The sequence below is a fragment of the Centrocercus urophasianus genome, unplaced genomic scaffold, assembly GCF_019232065.1.
Source record: "Centrocercus urophasianus isolate 14NV4802_14NV808 unplaced genomic scaffold, USGS_Curo_1.0 seq_2, whole genome shotgun sequence".
In the NCBI taxonomy this organism is placed as follows: domain Eukaryota; kingdom Metazoa; phylum Chordata; class Aves; order Galliformes; family Phasianidae; genus Centrocercus; species Centrocercus urophasianus.
This window is the reverse complement of record NW_024884755.1, coordinates 93,972-112,689: the sequence shown is the minus strand read 5'-3', so window position 1 is coordinate 112,689 and position 18,718 is coordinate 93,972. Positions and strand designations below refer to the sequence as shown.

The 18,718-nt window shown below is 49.7% G+C and overlaps 2 protein-coding genes across 2 annotated transcripts in view; both read left to right on the top strand.

Moving 5' to 3' along the window:
• The window catches only part of EDC4 (enhancer of mRNA decapping 4), a 31,980-nt gene extending 15,359 nt beyond the window's left edge, over positions 1–16,621 (top strand). The window contains exons 13-29 of the mRNA XM_042821528.1: positions 230–302; positions 707–798; positions 1,405–1,601; positions 3,124–3,212; positions 3,986–4,139; positions 4,627–5,090; positions 6,155–6,256; positions 7,222–7,374; positions 8,602–8,638; positions 9,428–9,608; positions 10,623–10,778; positions 11,166–11,281; positions 11,943–12,108; positions 12,618–12,804; positions 13,935–14,154; positions 14,842–15,005; positions 16,014–16,621. Of these exons, the coding sequence (XP_042677462.1) occupies positions 230–302; positions 707–798; positions 1,405–1,601; positions 3,124–3,212; positions 3,986–4,139; positions 4,627–5,090; positions 6,155–6,256; positions 7,222–7,374; positions 8,602–8,638; positions 9,428–9,608; positions 10,623–10,778; positions 11,166–11,281; positions 11,943–12,108; positions 12,618–12,804; positions 13,935–14,154; positions 14,842–15,005; positions 16,014–16,206 (2,744 nt within the window). The 3' untranslated portion in view covers positions 16,207–16,621. The remainder of the gene's footprint in view (positions 1–229; positions 303–706; positions 799–1,404; positions 1,602–3,123; positions 3,213–3,985; positions 4,140–4,626; positions 5,091–6,154; positions 6,257–7,221; positions 7,375–8,601; positions 8,639–9,427; positions 9,609–10,622; positions 10,779–11,165; positions 11,282–11,942; positions 12,109–12,617; positions 12,805–13,934; positions 14,155–14,841; positions 15,006–16,013) is intronic.
• A 1,228-nt stretch (positions 16,622–17,849) lies between these two features.
• NRN1L (neuritin 1 like) lies at positions 17,850–18,718 on the top strand (the record flags this gene model as incomplete). The annotated part of the gene is made up of 2 exons (XM_042821565.1): positions 17,850–18,223; positions 18,294–18,718. Coding segments are annotated over 2 exons (648 nt in total), but the record flags the coding sequence as incomplete, so codon positions are not given.

Sequence of the window (18,718 nt, the reverse complement as noted above, 5' to 3'; positions counted from 1 at the left end):
TGATCCTTGAGGTCCCTTCCAACCCGGGTGATTCTGTGATTCTGTGAAAGTAAAAGGAACAAAAGTAAAAGTGATGTAGGCTATGTTTTCCCTTAACAGAACGAATCTTCCTCTGAAGTGGAGGAGCGATGAAGCTGTGCTCTTCTGGTTCTTTGCTCTGATGGGATTTGTAGCCATTTGTTTGCGTTTTCCACCCAACTTCACATCTTACTTTTGTCTTATTTTGCAGAAGGTGCTCAGGGAGCAGGGGCTGTTGAGTCAGCAGCTGGCGTGCTGATAAAACTCTTCTGTGTGCACACCAAGTGAGTATGTAGAGCAACTGTCATGGACAGTGTTGTCCTAATCCCACAGTGACTTACAGGAACTGCTGTGTGCTTACCAGTTTCTTTTGCTCCTGAGGAAAGACTGCTTGAAACCCTTGAAGCTTTTAGCTGTGGTGCATTTGGTGTCCCCACAGGAAACAGCCCAGCATGGTGCTGTGGCTAGGAAATGCCTTCATGTGCTCTGGGTGCCAGAACTGGATGATAGAGCTGAATGGGGGTCAGCTTCTGCTTTCATCACAGGCAGAAAATGCCAGTGTGTATTCCAAGGGTGTCAGTTTCATTAAGACAAGTTTTTTCTAAGGCTTGAACTTTTCTTGATGACTCGTAAACTAATCAGAGATGCCTCCTTTTTTTTTTTTTTTTTTAATTTAATATTTTTTCAGAGCGCTACAAGACGTGCAGATTAGATTCCAGCCTCTCCATAGTCCTGACATGGGTGCATCTGTGCCTTCCCATGGCTCTCATGAAGAATTTGGTGAGTGTTTTTGAGAGGGGTGCTGGTGGGAAACAGCAAGAGGGTGTTGGTAGGTTTCTGGCAGCTTTGGGTGCCTCTTTGTAGTAGTGGTGTCGTTACATGAAAGATTCTCAATGTAGCCTAGCAGACCACTTGATTGGAGCCCAATGAGAGCGTGGAGCACAAGGATATGTTAGGGTGGGAGTGCTGGAGCTTGTGCATACTTGGTTTTGCTTTCCTAGGTGATCAGGTGCTGGGGCCAGAAACATGATGTGTGTTTTGTGTCAGATGGAGGGAATCACAGTGACACCAGAGCTGTGGGGGCAGAGAGGCTGGGTTGTGTAGTGTTCTTCAGTTCATCTCCTGCTGTGTCTGTTAGAACTAATGCTGCTGCGTTCAGAGGAGAAAGGAGGGTTGTACCTTGTATTATCAAAGCCTGATAACATCCACTCTAGCACATAAGAAATAATCAGAACAGAAAGTTCACCTTGCTATTAGCTTTGATCAGCACGTTGCAGGTTTTCTGTTTAGTTTTTTGCAATCCAGTGTGGCTGGCAATGGCGTAAGTTCAAACTTGAGCTATTGAGTGAAGTTCCTGCAAGCTGATGTTTGTTTATCTCTTGGAAGCCTTTCCAGATCACATAGCTGATCTAGGCACAGAAGGGCTGGGATCTGAAAAGGGATCTGTGCACGGCTCTCAACCCGACTTGCGCCGTATCGCGGATCTCCCTGTACCAGCAGACTTCCTTTCACTCTCAAACGATGCCAAGCCTAAGCTGATGACTCCAGATGCATTCATGACACCGAGTACATCTCTCCAACAGGTAACCAGAGTTTAGCACTCAGAGGGGTGGTGGAACGGATGAGTGTGGATTTTGATACTTTTGGGAATGTTTTCTAGGCAGTAATGACTGAACACAGGAACCTTTAGCTGTACAACAGCTGGTATAACTGTGTTGTGTAGAAATGTGTGCTAAATAACTATTTATTCTGGGAAACTACTCTTGCTGGTTTACACACGTTGTTTGGGGTTGTGATGTAGTTCTAATGGCAGAAAAGCCCTAACAGCTTGTGCTGTCCCTGTGCATCCTGTCTGACAGGGTCCTGTGGGAAAGTGATCAGATAGGTAAATGGGACTGGAACATCTTCTGCATAAGATCTGCAAGTCACTGATCTGGTAGCTCAGGCAGTGTTTTGAATCTGGCACAGCAGGTCTTAATTTGTGTGGGAGACAGTGCTTCTGTACGTGTTCAGGGACTGTGGTATTGGGAGCCATGTGAAGCATTAGTTGAGATTTGCTGATCTTTGGGAAGGGTAGCAAAGTGTCTGGGTGAAGAGCCATAAGCAAGGATCAGTAGTGTTTAGTGTGTTTTAAAGCACACCTTTAAATAGCTTGATCTGCAATGTAATGAGAAGGCATGGATTCCATTGGTGAGAAGAGGCACTGTTTGTGCTTTCTTTGTCTTCCCATGAGAAATGGACTGGCAGCTGTTTTTTGCCATGCTGGTGTGGTTCTTACAGACAAGGGGGAAAGGTGCTTGTGAGCTGCACTCTGCAGGCACATCTGAGGGCAGGGTTTCCACTTGCAGGGGAGGAGTGTGTGGTTGTTCCAGTGTATGTGCACTGGAGGAGCTTGGGTGAGGGTGAGCAGCACATGGAGATGTGCAGAAATGAAGTTAGTGGTGAGCCACCCCTACTGACAACCTAGGGACCAAAGAATAAAATCAAATCCTCGTAAAGATTTTGTTGGTGTTAGCAAAGTTGTTGTGTGCAGAAATTAAATATATGCCTTCCCAAAGCAAACATGTCCTGAGAGTTTGGAACAACTGCTGGAGTGATGGCACCTGAGGGCCTCATAGTGCAGGCACAGCCTTGAGTTCAGCTTCATCTCTGTGCTCTGTAATAAAGCATTGTAAAGAGTGAGAAGCCTGGCTAAACAGATTCTCACAGCTGAGTATGAATGCTTATGTTGGTTTCTCTGTAGGTATTTCTCAAGGCCTGCATATCCCACTGTGGTCTGTGCTGCTGACGAGCTCGTGAGGCGAATTTGAGTGTTCTGTTTCTGGTGGAAAACAGAATGGTGATCTAATGCTGAGCCCTGCAGAATGCCAATTCTGATTAGGGGGAGCAGAACCTCTGAAAGCAGTCATGGTTCACATGTATCAGGATGTATTAGGGCTGGCTTCTGACCTGCCCCTAAGTTCCCAGCCCTATAAGTCATGATTATTATTTTCTTTTCCATCTTTGCCAGAGTGTCTTTACAAGTTCTTCTGAAGCCAGTGTTCTCAGCTTAAGCACTGCTGTTGGATTCTTCTGTCATGTTCACCTCTGTATATTCTCTCATAGATCACTGTATCTCCGGGCAGCAGCGTCAGTTCCCTGACTGCAGTCACAGCCATGAGCAGCACTTCTGTCACAGATGCCTCTATGTCCAGGTAAATAGAGCATGTATTAAATAATATATTTGCAGCTGAACCAGTACTGTTCTTCAGCACGAGCGGAGCTGTGGTGTGTCCTACTGGAGAGCTGGTTGTACCAGAGTTGGAAACTGGCCCGAGTCCCAGAGTCCCTGTTTGGACAACTGCTTGTATCTCTGGTGCAGCTTGGAGCATGCCTGTTGTCTTCCAAGGGGCTTACAGCAGTGATTAATTTGTGCTCACAGGGATTCTTTTCTTGCTTCTCAGTTTTGTTGCTTTACATGCTTCTCCCAAAGGGCTGTCGTTGTTTACGGGTAAGAGAACACTGCAGCCACTGAGGAGCAGGCTGGTAATTGGGAGTGCTAGGAAAATGTTACTAGTGTTGAGGTGTGTTGGGCTGCATAACAGGGGAAGACTTTACTTCTGGGGGCTGGAAAAGGACAAGAAGCTATCGTGTGTCCTGTTACTTTCTAAACACTCTACAGCATTAACTGAAGATGTAATTAACCCCTTTTCTCACAGAATCCCTCAAATTCTAGGAGATTACAAAGCCTTTCTATTTCTCTTGTTTCCACTTGATTTTGGGGCTGTATGGTGACTGGGAAATGCAGCTGTTAGTGGACAGGGAGTAGCTGATCTCAGTGGAAGGGAGGAAGGCTTGCAGGACACCAGTGAAATTTGTGGTGGGGCTCCTCTGTTGTCCTGTGGACCAATCTCCTCACCATGAGCGTTTGATGAGATGTATTGTAATGTTGGCCTGCTTGATTTGTTTATGTCTCTTCTCTCTTCAGACCATCAGAAGACTTGACTGTGAGCCCCAAGATGCAGCTGGACACCAGCCTCACACTGAGCAGCAGTAGCAGCAGCCTGCAAACCAGTCCTCGGAGCCATTCTGTTCTTATCCCAGGCCTTCCTGACAAGCTGGCACCAAAGGCATCTGTTCCAGTAAGCTGAAAATGTTGTTTCTTCCTTCTCTGTGGGCTGTATAACCTGAAGTAGTTCTCCAGCATTACATTTTCTACATATTGAAACCAGCAGGGGCTTAAGTGTTGTGAGCAGAGGTGAGAGACAATTGAAATCTAGTGGGTCTAGTTCTGTGCTGCCTTGCATGCAAGTCAAGGAAAGTGATGTTTGGAGAAGGGTTATATGCTGAAGGATCGGTAAATGTTTTTATACTTGTTATTAGAGGAAAAAATGTGCTGCTTTTGCACTGGAAAGTCAGAGGGGAGAACAAACAAACGGAGTGGTAGCATGCAGTCTCGTTACAAGTGCTGGGGCCCTTCTCCATCTGCTCAACAGTGGAAGCACAGGGATCACGTGCAGAAAGGACACAGCTGGCATTTTCCAGAGGCGGATGCCAGCGTAAGACACAGGCATTTCTTGGGGTGTCTCTGCATTACCCTGAAGTCTCTTGTTTGATTTCTGAATTCAGGTCACAGCGGGGAACTCCTCTCTAGCGCTGGAGCTGCAGGAAGTGGAGCCCTTGGTGGTGCCTCAGGCTTCTCCCACCCGTGAGCGTTCGCCGGACGTCATTTCCTCTGCTTCCACAGCCATGTCCCAGGACATCCCTGAGATTGCTTCTGAGACCTTGCAGCGTAGCTTTGCAGCTGCTCCGTCCGCACTCTCTGCAGAAGTGCTGGAGCCCAGTCATCACGCAGACAGTATGGCCTCTGCAGCCTCAGCCTTGCATTTGCTGTCTCCGAGGAACCGGCACAATTCAGAGCACAGCCACCACTCTTTGGACATGGCTCCGGTGGAGGTGGACAGACTGAATGCTCCGTCCTTACTGGAGACTGCTTTAACTCAGGAAAATGCATCTTCGGACAGTGTTGTGAGTCAGCCATGGCCAGCAGCTCCTGACATAACCAGAGAAACCAGGAACAGCATGGCAGACAGGTAATCGCTCAGATGGGTCTTGCTTAGGATGGTGTCTTTGTGCTTTTCAAGCTGCTAACTTGATGAAAACGTCTCACGTTAAAGAGTTTTCCATCCCTTCTTTTCCTTAAAGAATCTGATGGTTCAACCCTTCTGTGTGCCTGGTCTGTATAGGCCACATCCTGTGTTTCCTAGACCAAATCTATCAGTTTGTGCTCTTTGACCCTTTTAAGCACAAAGGATATCTGCTAAGAAGGTGAGGTCTGTTTTACTGGCCTTCACGTTCACCCTGAATAGAGACTTCAGCTGGAATTTTAATTTTTTTAGCACGCCATCTCTGGAAAGAAAGCCAGTTCAAGCTAAATTCATCTCAAGTGTTCTCCCTGCATGCTCTTATTTGATTGAAAACAGTCAATTAGCACGTAATAGGCAGGTTGATCGTAGGTTACTTTCTCTCTCTTCTATGATTGGCTTTCTGCAGCTAGCGTTATAAATAAAGTGCTTTAGAAGTGAGGAAATGCATGATGTCATCTCTGCTGAGCAGGAAGAATGGGGCAGCATCACATAGGCCTGCTCACAGGAAGCAAACCATTATGCTAGCAGCAGTGCTTCATTGCAGGATTAGTGTCCTCATCTTCTGATGGGACTGGGACAGTGAGGTGACTCCAGAGTATCTCTAGACTGCTGCTGCTTGCAGCATGAGAAACTTAGCACCAAGGTTGGCACCTGCTCAGTCAAACCATCAGCCAAACCATCAAGCGATAAGCACTCAGTTCTGTTTGAAGATCCATGCTGAATTCAAATAGACCTACTTTGTGGCTTAGGTGGATGTACAATTTGCTTTCAAAACTCCAGACTGGGTTCAGTGTTGCAAGAACTGAAAGACTTGGAGAAATCAGTACCTGCACACAGCACTCGCAGCTCTCTGGGTTTGTGCAGATCAGTTTGTTTTGTTTGTGTTGGTTTTTTTTTAAATTGAATTTTAGGTCTTCTGTCAGCATCTCCCATGGAAGCAGAGTAAGCAAATAACCAAGCTGAAAGACACTTTCATGATGGTGTATGTATATATTTTTTTTTTCCTCTAGCCCAAGGGATGAGGTTGAAGAAAAGCACAAGAGCTCTTCCTATCATCGACACAGCTACCACCTTCTGCAGCACGACAGCCAGGATGCTAGTGCAGAACAAAGGTACAAGAGTGCTCAGCCCCCTCTCTCGCCCTGCATGGACTCTGTTCAGGCTGCATTCGTGCTTCTGTCCCCAGCAAGCCTTCACGTGTGGGGTGAATGTCTTTGCTTTGTCTCCTGATTCAGTGTGTGTGCCTTCCAACTTCTGTAATGTTCTGATGCCTTCAGCTGATCATGATTGACCTCTGGACATTGTCCAGCTGACATTCTGGAAGGCAGGATTTGGCTTTACTGCTCCTAAGAGCAGGGACCAAACTTGGTTTAATTACCAGTGCAACTCCATTAAGGAACCTGTTCCCAAATCCTTTGCTTTAGATAAGGTAGGGAAGGTATCTTAGGAGTTAGTTTCTCGCTTTTGCCATCCTTACTCCCTCACGAGCCACCCTGGAGCTCTGTGGGCATGTTCTGTGTGCCTGGTGAGCTCAGAGCTGTTTGACAGCTGTGAGTTTGTTCACAGTCTACTCTTCAGTTCAGAGTCTGTGTTGGATGGCTTGTCAGCAGCTGAAAGACTCCGAGGCACTGAGCATCTCCCAGTTCCTAGGCTCAACCCGATTCTCCTGTGTTCCTGCAATACTTACTGCATTAAGTGCTCTCTTTAAGCTCTAAGGGTGTGCTATGCTTGGGTTCCCTGCTGGGTCAGTGGTTGCATCCCAGGGCTTCTATGCTACTGTGTGTATGCAGCAAGAAGAGGCACCAGCAGCCACTCTGCCTGAACAGCAGCTCTCAGTAATGCAGAGACCCTTCAAGTCCTGTCTCGCAGCACTGGAGCTCTGCCTGAGCAGGTCTGGATGAAAATGGAGTGGCCTCTGCAGAGGTGTGTGTGTTAGAGATGGAGGTGACAGGCGTCCTTAGCTGAGTGACCCTGGATGTGTGTGGATGCAGAGCAGTGTGAAATCCCCTCCTTACAGTGCAGACTGACAGCATGCGGTACTGCAAGTGATGTCCTCTCCCCTGCTATTCCTTTATAGTGACCATGATGATGAAGTTGCAAGTTTGGCTTCTACATCAGGTGGATTTGGTGCCAAAGCATCTACGCAGAGGCTGCCTGTGAAGGACTGGAAAGCCAAGGCGTCCCCTCGGGCTTCCCCAAAGCTAAAGCGGAAGGGCAAGAAAGATGACGGGTATGCTGGGCTTGCCAGGGTGCAGATGGCTGTGGGACCAGCTGTGCAGGGCCTGACAGAGCTATTAGCAGCAAGGCTAGGCTCTGAGGCTGGGCTGTGGCCAGCAGCTCCCGGCCCTGTTTTGCAAATAGGAGCAACCCCACAGAAAGCATTGCTGGCTGCACAGTCGCTGGGTTCACTTAGGGATGTGGGAGGAGGTTCTGCTCTACTCAGAGTCCAAAGTGCAGCAGAGAAATTGATGGTAGGTAAATCATAGAACTGTACGTTGGTGGGGATGCTTTTGCCAGCTTCGTTGGAACTGTGACACTGACTGTAGCTTAATATGGTCTTGATTTCTGGTTGGCTTTTGAACGCTGGCACAGTGCCCCTGTTCAACATCTATCCTTTGTTACCTGCTTGCTGCTTTTGTGTGTTTTTAAACATGCCCATATGAATGTCTTGCAAGTGAAAATTGAGGACTGGAAAGAGTTGCCCATAAGAAATTAGAGCAACCTGTCTGTGTTAATGAGGGTAAAGTAGCACAGCTTCTGCAAGGGGCTTTTCTCCTCTTGTGCTCTCTTGGCTCCCCGATTTGGAGCCCTTGCTGTGCAGATTGCAAAAAAAAGATAGCTCGTGGCATTAAGTTTCTGGCTGTGGTCCTTCACTGTGACACCCAGAAATGCTTTTCATTTCTCCTGCCTCGGTCTTTTTAAAGGTGCTGAATGGATGCAAATGTGTACTTCCCTTCTGGTAGTTTTTTTTCCTGAAGGTTTCTTCACCTTTCAGAACTGGAATCGTTAGAACTATGTTTTGAAATTCATTAATTCTCTGTTTCACAAACGAGTACTGGGGTTTTTTCTTTCTGAAATATTGGGAGACCTTCAAAAGCTCTTTGGCAAAGCCTTCCCTGCCTTTGAACTCAGACAAGACTGTATTGTTCTTTTTTAACAGCCCCCATTCAGACTTGGCTCAAATCTGCTGGGTGTTGAAAGCAGCCCTGTGAAGGGACCAGTCTGTAAGGGGCTTAAGGGCCTGTGAATACTGCAAATGATGGAGGCACAGAGCAGTGGGGACTGGGACTTCCTTGCCTTCCTGTTGCACTCACATTATACTAGGCAAAACAGAAGTTTGAGCTGGGTATGAAATCTGAAGTAACCTGTGAAGTTCGTGATCTGTTTGGGCACTTCTGATAATCAGAGCAGTTAACTGACATAATTGAGTTCCCATTTCTCTCTCTTTTATCTCCAGGGATGTGAACCAGTCACCAAGATCATCTAACAACCAGGTGAGTCAGAGCTGCCCCTGCCATCCCTTCCAAGGGCCCAATGCCTCAGCTGTTTGCTGTCATACTAAAGACCTGAGAGAAGGATCATCCCAATTAAGTATCATGGGCTCTCTGCTCTCAGGCATGGCGTTGTTCTGTTCTCTGCCTTACACACCAGGGAAGAAGCTGCCCAGGCTGAGGGCTTCCTTCTCACTTTTGCATGTTGATTTGCCTTTCCACCTTCTCACAAGCTCTGTGTCATCTCAAACTCTACCCCTCATTTCCTCTTCCCTGCTAAGTTGGCTTGCATGCACTGGCAGCAGGGTAAGCTGTTCCCAGCAAACTAATGATCACAGTGGGACTGGCCTGTTGGGGTGTGTAACTTCTGTTGATAGCACTTCTTTATCTGGTAGAAAACGTGCTCAGCAGAGTTGTGCACTTCTTAAACTGCCCTTAGATCCGTGTGCTTCCTTTATATAAGGGCCTCTCTGCTCTCTGAACCTGGCCAAAAGTGAATCAGTTCTGCTTATTCCTATTTTCTTTCTAGCACCAGAGTTTAGAAAAGGGTTTTGAATCTACACAGTTCAGCATATTCTCAGCAACCATTTATGAGTTCTTTCGGATCCTTCATCTACTTGGCTTTGTCAGTTTATTTATCATGACAGAAGTCTTAGAAATTGGCATTAAGCTGGCCCAATTTTCTGCTTTGTGTGTTGTGCTTCTGTCTCTGGCATAGTGCTTGACTTTAACACCTAGCAGAAAGCTTGACTGGTCCTGTCAGGAATGAGTGCTCATCCTCTCCACACACAGGTGACACCGGAGTTCCAGGAAGAGCTGATGTGTGTGTTGAGGAGCCAGCAGCGTGAGCTCTCTGAGCTGCGTCAGAACCAGATGGAGCTGTTGCAGAGGCTCACGAATCACCTTGATGCCATTCAGAGCTCGCTGATGGGCCACATGGAGAGGGTGATCGACTCCCAGCAGGAGCAGGAGCGTATCCTTGGTTGAAATTGGAGTGGAAGGCTGTGAGGCATGAGGGAGGCTAAGAAAGATCAGCAGTCTTATCAGCATGGGCTATAGATGCTGTGAAGGAGGGCCTGGCTGCAGTGTAACTATTTCACTTTGTCTCAGTCCCTTCCTGAGGGCAAGAAGCTCAGAAGTAGAACAGATTGCTACTTTTCCATATCCTTACATCTTCAACCTATGAAGACTGTAAGTGCTGCTGTGCTGGAGCAGACCAAGGTACACCTGATGTGTTCCCCTTCCTCAGGCAGGGGCCAGTTATACAGGAGTGTTTATGGACTGATCCTTCTTTTCCTCCTAAAGCTGTTGCAGTACTTTGAGAAATTGCACCAGAAGTGGCATCTGACTGCCATACCCTGTGGATGCAAATAGACTTTTCTTGCCTGTAGCCACATATTCATCTGGTGGCTTAATTGAACCATTTATTCCATAGTAGAACTATTCCATAATAGTTTCTAGTTTAATGTAAGAGCTGGTGGAACTGTTCCCTATGTAAGATGCTGGCGTACCATACGCTCCTGTGATGATGCAACAACAGTTTGTTTTCTCTCTTAATCTTGGATTTTCCTTTTTGATAATCAGGCTGATATTTCCATCGATAACTCGGAGAGCCCTCCACTGAAATTCAGAGTCTGGAATTTCATTGTAATGTTACAATGGATTTTCCCCATTGGCACTGAATTTTCAGCAGTTGAACTCTTCAGCGAGCACTGAGAAATCCACCTGTGTGCTTTGCAGTCAGGTGTGGTTTGAGTGATGGTGAATAATTTTAGATGAAAACATGTGCCAGAAGTCTCTGTTTCTGACAGATCTGTGCCTTCACAGTGGGCCTCACTTTCCTTCTGCTTTGGGAAGTGACTGTGTATTTTCATACCTTGTTTTTTGCCACTGATTTCTTAATTCACTGGAAGATCTTGCCTCTTAGTTCTTTGACAGATTACTTTATTGCAAGCTGTTTGTGCTCCTTAACGTGCATGCTTGTTAGAGAGAAGACTGGATCGAGCACTGACGGAGGGGCAGCAGCGCAACGGGCAGCTCCAGGAGCATCTCTCTCAGCAGCTCTCTCAGACCCTTTCCAATGCTGTGTGCAACCGTCTGGAGAGGACTGTTCGTGAGGAGATGAAGAAGACAGTACCCCAGTGTGAGTGCTGCTGCCTGGCTTTTGGAGGTGGACCCTGGCAGGTGGGAGGCATGCTCTGTGAAAGAGCTGGCACTGCGTGAAGTAAGAGTTAGGTTGCAGGAAGACTTGCCATTGCACTGTGGTCAGGTCAGTTGTTACTTTATCTGGAGGAATCCTTAAAACCTTCAAGGCTGAAATTCCACAGCCTCTCTGGTGACTTCTGGTGCGAGAAAAATTTTTCTCCTCATGTCCAGCCTTAGTTTCCTAAGCCAGAGCTTGCGATCTTTGTCCCTACCTGTGTCGTTTGGCATCCCTGGGGAGAGAATGACTTCATTTTCTTTGTCAGGTTTTGAAGTGTGGTACTGGGCTTTTAAAGCTGCAGCTTAGATGTGTTTGTGTTTTGCCTAGGCATTTCCAAGAGTGTGGACCCAGTTGCTGGCCAGCTAAGTAACACTATTGCCACCAAGCTCACTGCTATTGAGGGGACACTGAAAGAGAACATTACCAAGCTAGTGAAATCAAAGGTAAGGAGAACCAGACCGTAGCTGTTCCTGGGGACACCGAGTTGTCACCTGCATGGGAAGTGATTCCTCATAGCTTTTCCTCTCACCTGAATCTCCAGATGGGTCAGAGGTCAGTTTAGCTGACAGCAATCAATGCTTTCAGCTGGTTTCATCAGAAGAGCAAGCTCACTGTGTTTCCCCCTGCCTGCTGTGCCTTGTTAGCCCTTTCTTCCATTTGCCAAGTTGTTTGTGCTCTGTACTAGAAGCTCTCACTGGAGAGTGGTTTTTGGGGTCATCTTACTCAGCCAAGTGGTGAATGTTTGTAGGAGCAGAATTATGTTGCTTGCGTTAGCAGGCAGTGATGGGTTGTGGGAGGGAAGCTGGGGAGGAGGAAAGGAATCGTGCCTGGCTTCACCGCCTTCCCTTGCTCTCAAGCTGAACTGCATGACAGTTGTGATTTTTCTTGGGCAGCCCCTCAAGTAATCAGGTGCTCTGCCTGCTGTCGTCATGGTGCAGCTTAGAGGAAGGAGTTCAGCTGCTCAGGGAATGCATGCTCCTAACTGACAGAACAGGCCTCACCTGGTGTGGGTGTGTTGTCGGGACATAGAATGTTTGTTCACATTTCTATCCTGCAGCAGGCTGTTGTTAATTTTCTGGAGTCTCTTCTCTGTGTTCTTGTAAGAACCTTACAGACAGCGTTGTGAGGGCAACAGCTGACACCCTGCAGGGCCCAATCCAGTCGGCCTACAGGGAAGCCTTCCAGAGCGTCGTGTTGCCAGCCTTTGAGAAGAGCTGCCAGTCCATGTTCCAGCAAATCAATGACACCTTCAAGCAGGGCACGCAGGAATGTGAGTCATCTTTTGTGTCAGTGGCTGACAAGTTGGCCTTGGCTAATGTCACCTCCTCTCAGAGTTTCACTGTTGAGCTCTTAGCCCACTGGTGTAATCTGAAAGCGTGCTACTCTTTCCCACTTGAGAAATGGATGTGAGGGGATTTTGTAGGCGACTCCCTGCTCTTGCACCACCAGCTCGAGGCTCTGTAACCCATGCTGTGAAATGCTTGATGTCATTCAATGAATCATTGACTTGCTGGCTTTACTACCAGTGCAGCTGGGCTTTACTACAGTGGCATTACCACATCCTACTTCTGTTACTGTGTCTCATGTAATTCTTTGTGGTGGGGAGGCCAGAAGCAGGATTTCTGTTAGCTTAGCACAGCCCACAGCAACCTTATACATTCTCCCCTCTTCTGTGCTTGTACACTGGCTTCTGCTACAGGATGTGTAGAGCCTGGTGGTGGATTTCTACTCTGACCGCAGTGCTTACAACTGAACTATCTTCCTCTTTGGCTGTTGCAGATGTTCAGCAGCTCGAGACTCACATGAAGAACAAGAAGGCACGAGAACAGGAGGCCCGGGACCCACTGCTGAATCAGCTCCGACAGCTCATCAGCACCTTCCAGAGCACCACCGAGCAGCTGGCTTCCACCATTGCAGCCAATATCCATGCTGAGGTGCAGCACCAGCTGCACATTATTGTGGGCAAGTAAGTTGACAGCCGGGCTTGCTAAAAGAGAAGTCAGTGAGAAGGACAGATGTTTAAAAAGAAATTTCTCCCTGCTTTGTTGTGGAAATGAGCCCTTTGCCATCCTAACCACAGAGCTGCCTGTTAGCTCTGTGTGGCATGACAAAGCATGTGGGCTGGTGTAAGTGTTGCCCTGTAAGGCACAGAACAAAGACCACAGAACACTTTGAACAACCAGCTGTATCTCTGCTGCGTGAGGGAGCTTGGGACATGCATGTTATGCCATGTGCGTGTTTGTGGACCTCAGTGCTCTGAAGTCACTCCCTCCTCTCTGTTCTAAAATGATCTTTGGGTCTCTTCGAGGCTTTTCCTCTTCATGTCCTCAGGCATGCCAAAAGTTTTGCAGGCTCCTTTTGCCCTCTCAGCTGTTGTGCCTGTTTGGCCATCCCAGATTCGAGATGTGATCCTGGCAGTGCCTTCAGCTTGTGTGCACTGTGAAGCTGGTGGCAGGTTGCCAGCTGCAAAGACTGGCTAGTATCACCTGCAGGGCAGAGTTCCTTAAAATAGAAGCCCTGTCTATTTTAAGCCATTAGAGCATATATCAGTGTATTGGGGTCTTCAGCGTGGAGCAGGCTTGGCAGGGGGGGGCATCAGACCAAATGCCAATCCCATTGCATGGGCACTGCTGGCTCCCAGGGAAGCCCTGCTGTTGTACCACAGAAGAGCAGCTGTGATGCTCTTTGCCTGTTGCTGAGGAGAGGATCCCACCTCTGGGTTAACACTGCTTGCAAGAGATTGCTGTAGGAGGTTGGCCTTTCAGAGATCTATCTACCTTACAGCATCACCACCTTGTCAGGTATATTAAAGAATTAAGTGCTATTGTAATGAGGATTTGTTTCCTGGAACATCACTTTCCCAGAAATTACAGAATTGTAATGTTTCAACATGCACCTTGGGATGCTGCATTGCTGCCACAGAGCTTCCTTGGGCTGCCTGTTTCTAATACCTGTGCCTCAGAACAGCTTATGTTGACCCTTTGGGAGCCATGCTAAAATAAGCAAGCCTGTGCTTCCTCCCTGCTACAAGCATTGTACAACAAATCCCCTCAGCACTTTGTTTTCAGAGATACTTTGTGTTTGTTTGTTTTTTAGCCTGCAGGAGTCGATTTTGACTCAGGTACAGAGAGTCATTAAAGGAGAAGTGAGCCTGGCAATGAAGGAGCAGCAAGCAGCTGTCACTTCGAGCATTGTTCAGGCAATGCGTTCAGCTGCAGGGACTCCCATCCCCTCCACTCACCTGGACTTCCAGTCTCAGCAAACTCACATCATTCAGCTGCTCCAGCAGGGCCATCTCAACCAAGCTTTCCAGCAGGTACGTGGCCTTCCTTGCAGTGGGCAGCATTGCTTTTTAGAGGACAGAGTGAGGGGGAAGCAGCTCCTTAAGGTGGAGGGCATAAGTGCTGAAAAGACCTGTAGCAGCAAACAGCTCAGGGGGATCGTTTGCACTCACACAGGTCAGGCCAGAGCCATGCACATTCTATGATTGGTGGCACTGAAGTTCCTTCTTCCTTATCATGTCAGGACAGCATCAGTGCTGCAGTAAGGCAGTGACTTTGCCATGAGCAGCAGCACATGGTGCACCCCTGAAGTGCAACAGCTTCGTAAGCCTCTCCGGGCAGATCTGCCAGCTGGGACCTGACCTTGGCTTTGCCTTTGAATATGCAGACAGATTCATTTGAGCTGCTGCAGACAAACTCCACTGAGAATAGAAACAGTGCTGTGCCACTGAGCTACAAGCATGGCCCCGCTTCATGCTGCCGATGAACCTGGTCCCCTGTGCCTGGCTGTGAGCTGAGCTACCTGTCTGCTCAGCTTAGAACAGACACGGGTGTCTTCTTAGTGTAGACACAGCCTACACACAGTCCTGTCTGCACCAATGGGATTTGCTGAGCTTTCTGCTAGCAGAGGCTGGCGAGCCATCGAGCTGTCCCATGCTCTGTCCCATGTCCTTCACCTGCCCGGTGCTTCCTCGGCATTTATAGCTGTGTTTTCCTTGCAGGCTCTAACAGCAGCTGATCTCAACCTGGTTCTGTATGTCTGTGAGACTGTGGACACGCAGCAAGTGTTTGGCCAGCAGCCGTGCCCGCTGTCCCAGCCTGTGCTGCTCTCACTCATTCAGCAGCTCTCCTCGGACTTGGGTACTCGTACGGAACTGAAGCTGAAGTGAGTATGGTTGGACACGTGGATTTGAGTCCCTATAGGTGTATGGCTGGCTCTCAACTTGCTCTGTGTAAGCAGAACCTTTCTTCTAGGAAGGCTGCAGCTTCTTGGGGCTGTTAGTAGTAAGTGAAATCTGTGTAGTGATGCCTTTAACCAAGGAAACGTTGCCACGTGGAGTTAACAGGAGGGGGGTAGTGCTGTGCTCCCTGGGTAGCTCAGTGCTCAGAGCTGGAAGCTTTGCCTGCAATTCTGAACGAACCCATCACTGTATTCAGTGTTGTCTGTTTCCAGGCACGGCTGCCAGAGATGCTCAGTGGGAGCTGTCAGCAGGAGCCACGGGAGGCACTGTCTGTTGGGTGTTCTGAGCAAAACACACGTGCCTGTGCTGACACATGTGCCACCAGCATTTTAAGACTGAGAATCAGAACCCTTTTAGCTGCCCTGGAAAACAAACTTTTTATGGTACCTGCAGGGTTTGGTAATGGCATGTTTGGAAAATATCTCAGCACTGAGTTAGAAGGATAAAGGTAGTTCACGCTAGAAAGAAAGGAGAGCTATAAGTTACAGGAGAGCTGGTGAGTGGTTACAGTGGCTGCAGGCTGAAGTGTAGGCTCTTCTCCCACACCTCCCTGGATAGGAAGAGAAGACCTTAAACATATCCTTCTGAATAAGCCTCAGTGCTGTGAGTTTTACTGTCTGCCAAGTGCCTTCTGCTAAAATGCCATCAAAGAAAATATACACAGAGCTCTGCCCAGGTGTGCTCGCGTGCTGCCTCAGCACTGCAGTGAGGCCCCTCTTGTAGCCAGCTTCGTTGCAGGTCCTGCAGCCTGTGAATGGGGCTGCAGCACAGCAGAGAGCTCCACTCTGCTCCCGTTGAGCATTTTCTGATGACTGAACTTAAGGCACTGCTCCATACAAGAGCAGAGCTGTGCCTCTGCAGTGCTGAGATGGATGGAATTGGCGTGGGCTCAGGCGCTTTGTTTGGTTCTAACCCATCTTTCTCCCCTGCAGTTACCTGGAGGAGGCCGTGATGCACCTGGACCACAGTGACCCCATCACCCGGGACCATATGGGGTCAGTCATGAGCCAGGTGCGGCAGAAGCTTTTCCAGTTCCTCCAGGTGGAACCTCACAACACGCTGAGCAAGCCTGCACGCCGCCTGATGATCATGCTGCAGGGCCTGGTCACTCCTGGCATGACCTAAGGGGGGGCTGCCGGGTGCTCTGGGGAGCCCCCTCCCCTGGCTCCCATAGTTCCTCACCACCTATGGCTTGTGTTAAAGAGCTCTTGCCAGGAAATCTATCAACTCGTGTGTAATATCTCTAAGGCAAACGTCACCTGCGTGTAGTCCCAAATAGTCACTGAAAGCTCACTTGGCTTTGTAGTCCTCAATAGCCTCTTTGGAGAGGTGGAAGTCTCTTTTCCGCCCCCTCCAGCTGATGCCAGAGGGTTTCTCACCCCTTTGCTTTGGAGCCCGCTGCCATCAGCAGAGGAGGGAGGAGGTGGGCGAGGGTCGTTCGCAAGGAACAGGTCCCTGTGTTGAGTCAGGGGCTCAGAGCCATCCCTGTGGAATTGCTCCAGGTGTGGTGAGGGGGGGGAGAGGGTAGCAGCGAGATGAGGGGAGTGGGGGCAGTTATCAACCCTCAGCATCGCCTGTGGGCGCTCCAGTGGGGGCTGTTCCGGTGGGGGTGGGAGCTCGTTCCTGGTTCAGCTGTTACTTTGGATTTTACACCCAGGGCGCACGGGGTGGGCAGGGGAGGGCTGGGAGGGCCGAGGTTTCTTTTTATCTAAATTTCGAATTTTTTTTTTTTTTTTTTTTTTCGGTCGTAACGTTCAGAACAATTCAATAAATAACTTTTTTTGGAGAAAAAAAAAACCAACCAAACAAAAAAACCCAAACAAACCTCGCGATCCAACTGTCTGAGAACGAAGTGCTTGTAGCGGGGAGGAGCTCCGTCCCCTCCCGCAGCATCGCAGGGGGAGGCGGGGCTGGGGGCGGTGCGCCGGGATCGGGACTGCGCGGGGAGCGGAGCGCTGCGCACACGGAGCGGCGGCGGTGCGGGACGCTCCGCACCATGGGCTGCGGCTGCGGGCGGCTGCTGGGCGTCGTGTGCCCGCTGCTGCTGCTGCTGCTGCACATCGGTGAGTGCCGAGGGGAGGGGTGGGATGCCGGGGTTGCTGCTTTGAATCTTGTCCTCTCGTTTCTCCCGCTGCGGGGATGGATGTGGGGAATGGGAGATCCCTGAGGCGGGCCAGCCGGAGCCGCGCTTGTGCCTCTTCTCCATCTCTTCTTGCTCCTTTCTCTGCTCCTTTCTCCTCTTCTATCTCTCACGGCATCCCCCCGTTTCCCTCAGTCACTCAAAGCCAAAGCCACACTTTTGCTTTTCCCCCATCTCTTCCTCCTCCCTTTTCCCTCCTTTCTCTCCCCCTCTTTTCTTTCTCTCCCCCTTTCTCCTATCTCACTTACAGCATCCCCCCATCTCCCTCAGTCACTCAAAGCCGGAGCTGCACTTGTGCTTCTCTCCCCTTTCCCTTTCCTCCCCCTTTCTGTCCTCCTGCCCTTCTATCTCTCTTAGAGCATCCCCCCTCCTCGCTCAACCACTCAAAGCCTTTGCTTTTGTTTGCCGTGCTGTAGTCACAAATTAATCTGTGCTGTTTGGGGATAAGAGGGACGCACAGATGGCTCTGGAGCAATCCTAGAAGGCTGGGAATGAGGGTCCATGCAGCAGACACTGTAATTCCCGGGGCTGTGAAGGAACTCAGTCCCACTCCATGCATGGATGTGAGCCCCTCTGCTTCGGGTCCCCAGCAAGGGCTGCTTTGTTCCGTAGAACCTCGGAGTCATGAAGGTTGGAAGAGATCTTTAATAACCCACCCTCGCTGTGCCCACATCCCCTCCTTTACAAACCCAACATTTCTATTGCTTTCCTGCTTGCATGCTGGACCCACGGACACGCTGCTGGCTCTGGTGGGTTGTGCCACACCGTGAGCCCAGCGGGTGCAACCTGGCGATGGGGCTCAGCTCCATTCCTCCATCCCCCCCCTGCAGCCGTCGCTCAGGAGCCCATCAGCACAGCAGGGAAGTGCAACACCATCTACAAAGGTTTTGCTGGCTGCCTCATCAGCTTGGGGGACAGCATGGCCCAGAGCATGCGGCAGCAGCGGGACGAGGAGGAGGAGGAGGGCGGCCAGGAGGCGCAAGAATTGGACACCATCTGCAGGTGAGCCACCCCGTCCCCGTCCCCCGATCCTGGGTGCCGCCACCACCCTGATGCCCATCCCTATTTCCAGGTCCTGGGATGAGTTCCACGCTTGTGCCAGCGGGGTTCTGTCCCGCTGCCCCGAAGAGGCTGCAGCCATCTGGGAGTCTCTACGCCAGGAATCCCGCAAGATCCAGTTCCAGGGAAACCTGCAGGAGCTGTGCAGTGCTCGGGGCCGCCTGGCCAGCTCCCAAGGCTCACCGCCTGCTGAGACCAACCAGGCCACGCTGCGGGGCTCGGCCCGCCACGGTCACCCCGGCATCCTGCCCCTGCTGGCCCTGCTGCTGCTGGGGGTTTGGGCATAGGGCTGCTCTCAGCCAAGGACCCGCCGTGCACTGCGCTAGGGGTTCAGCCTTGGGTCCCCGCTGACCTCAGTGTGGGCACAGGTTGAGCCCCAGCCCGACCCCTGCAGCCCTCACCTTCTCCTGGAACCCTTCAGATGGATTTATATTTATA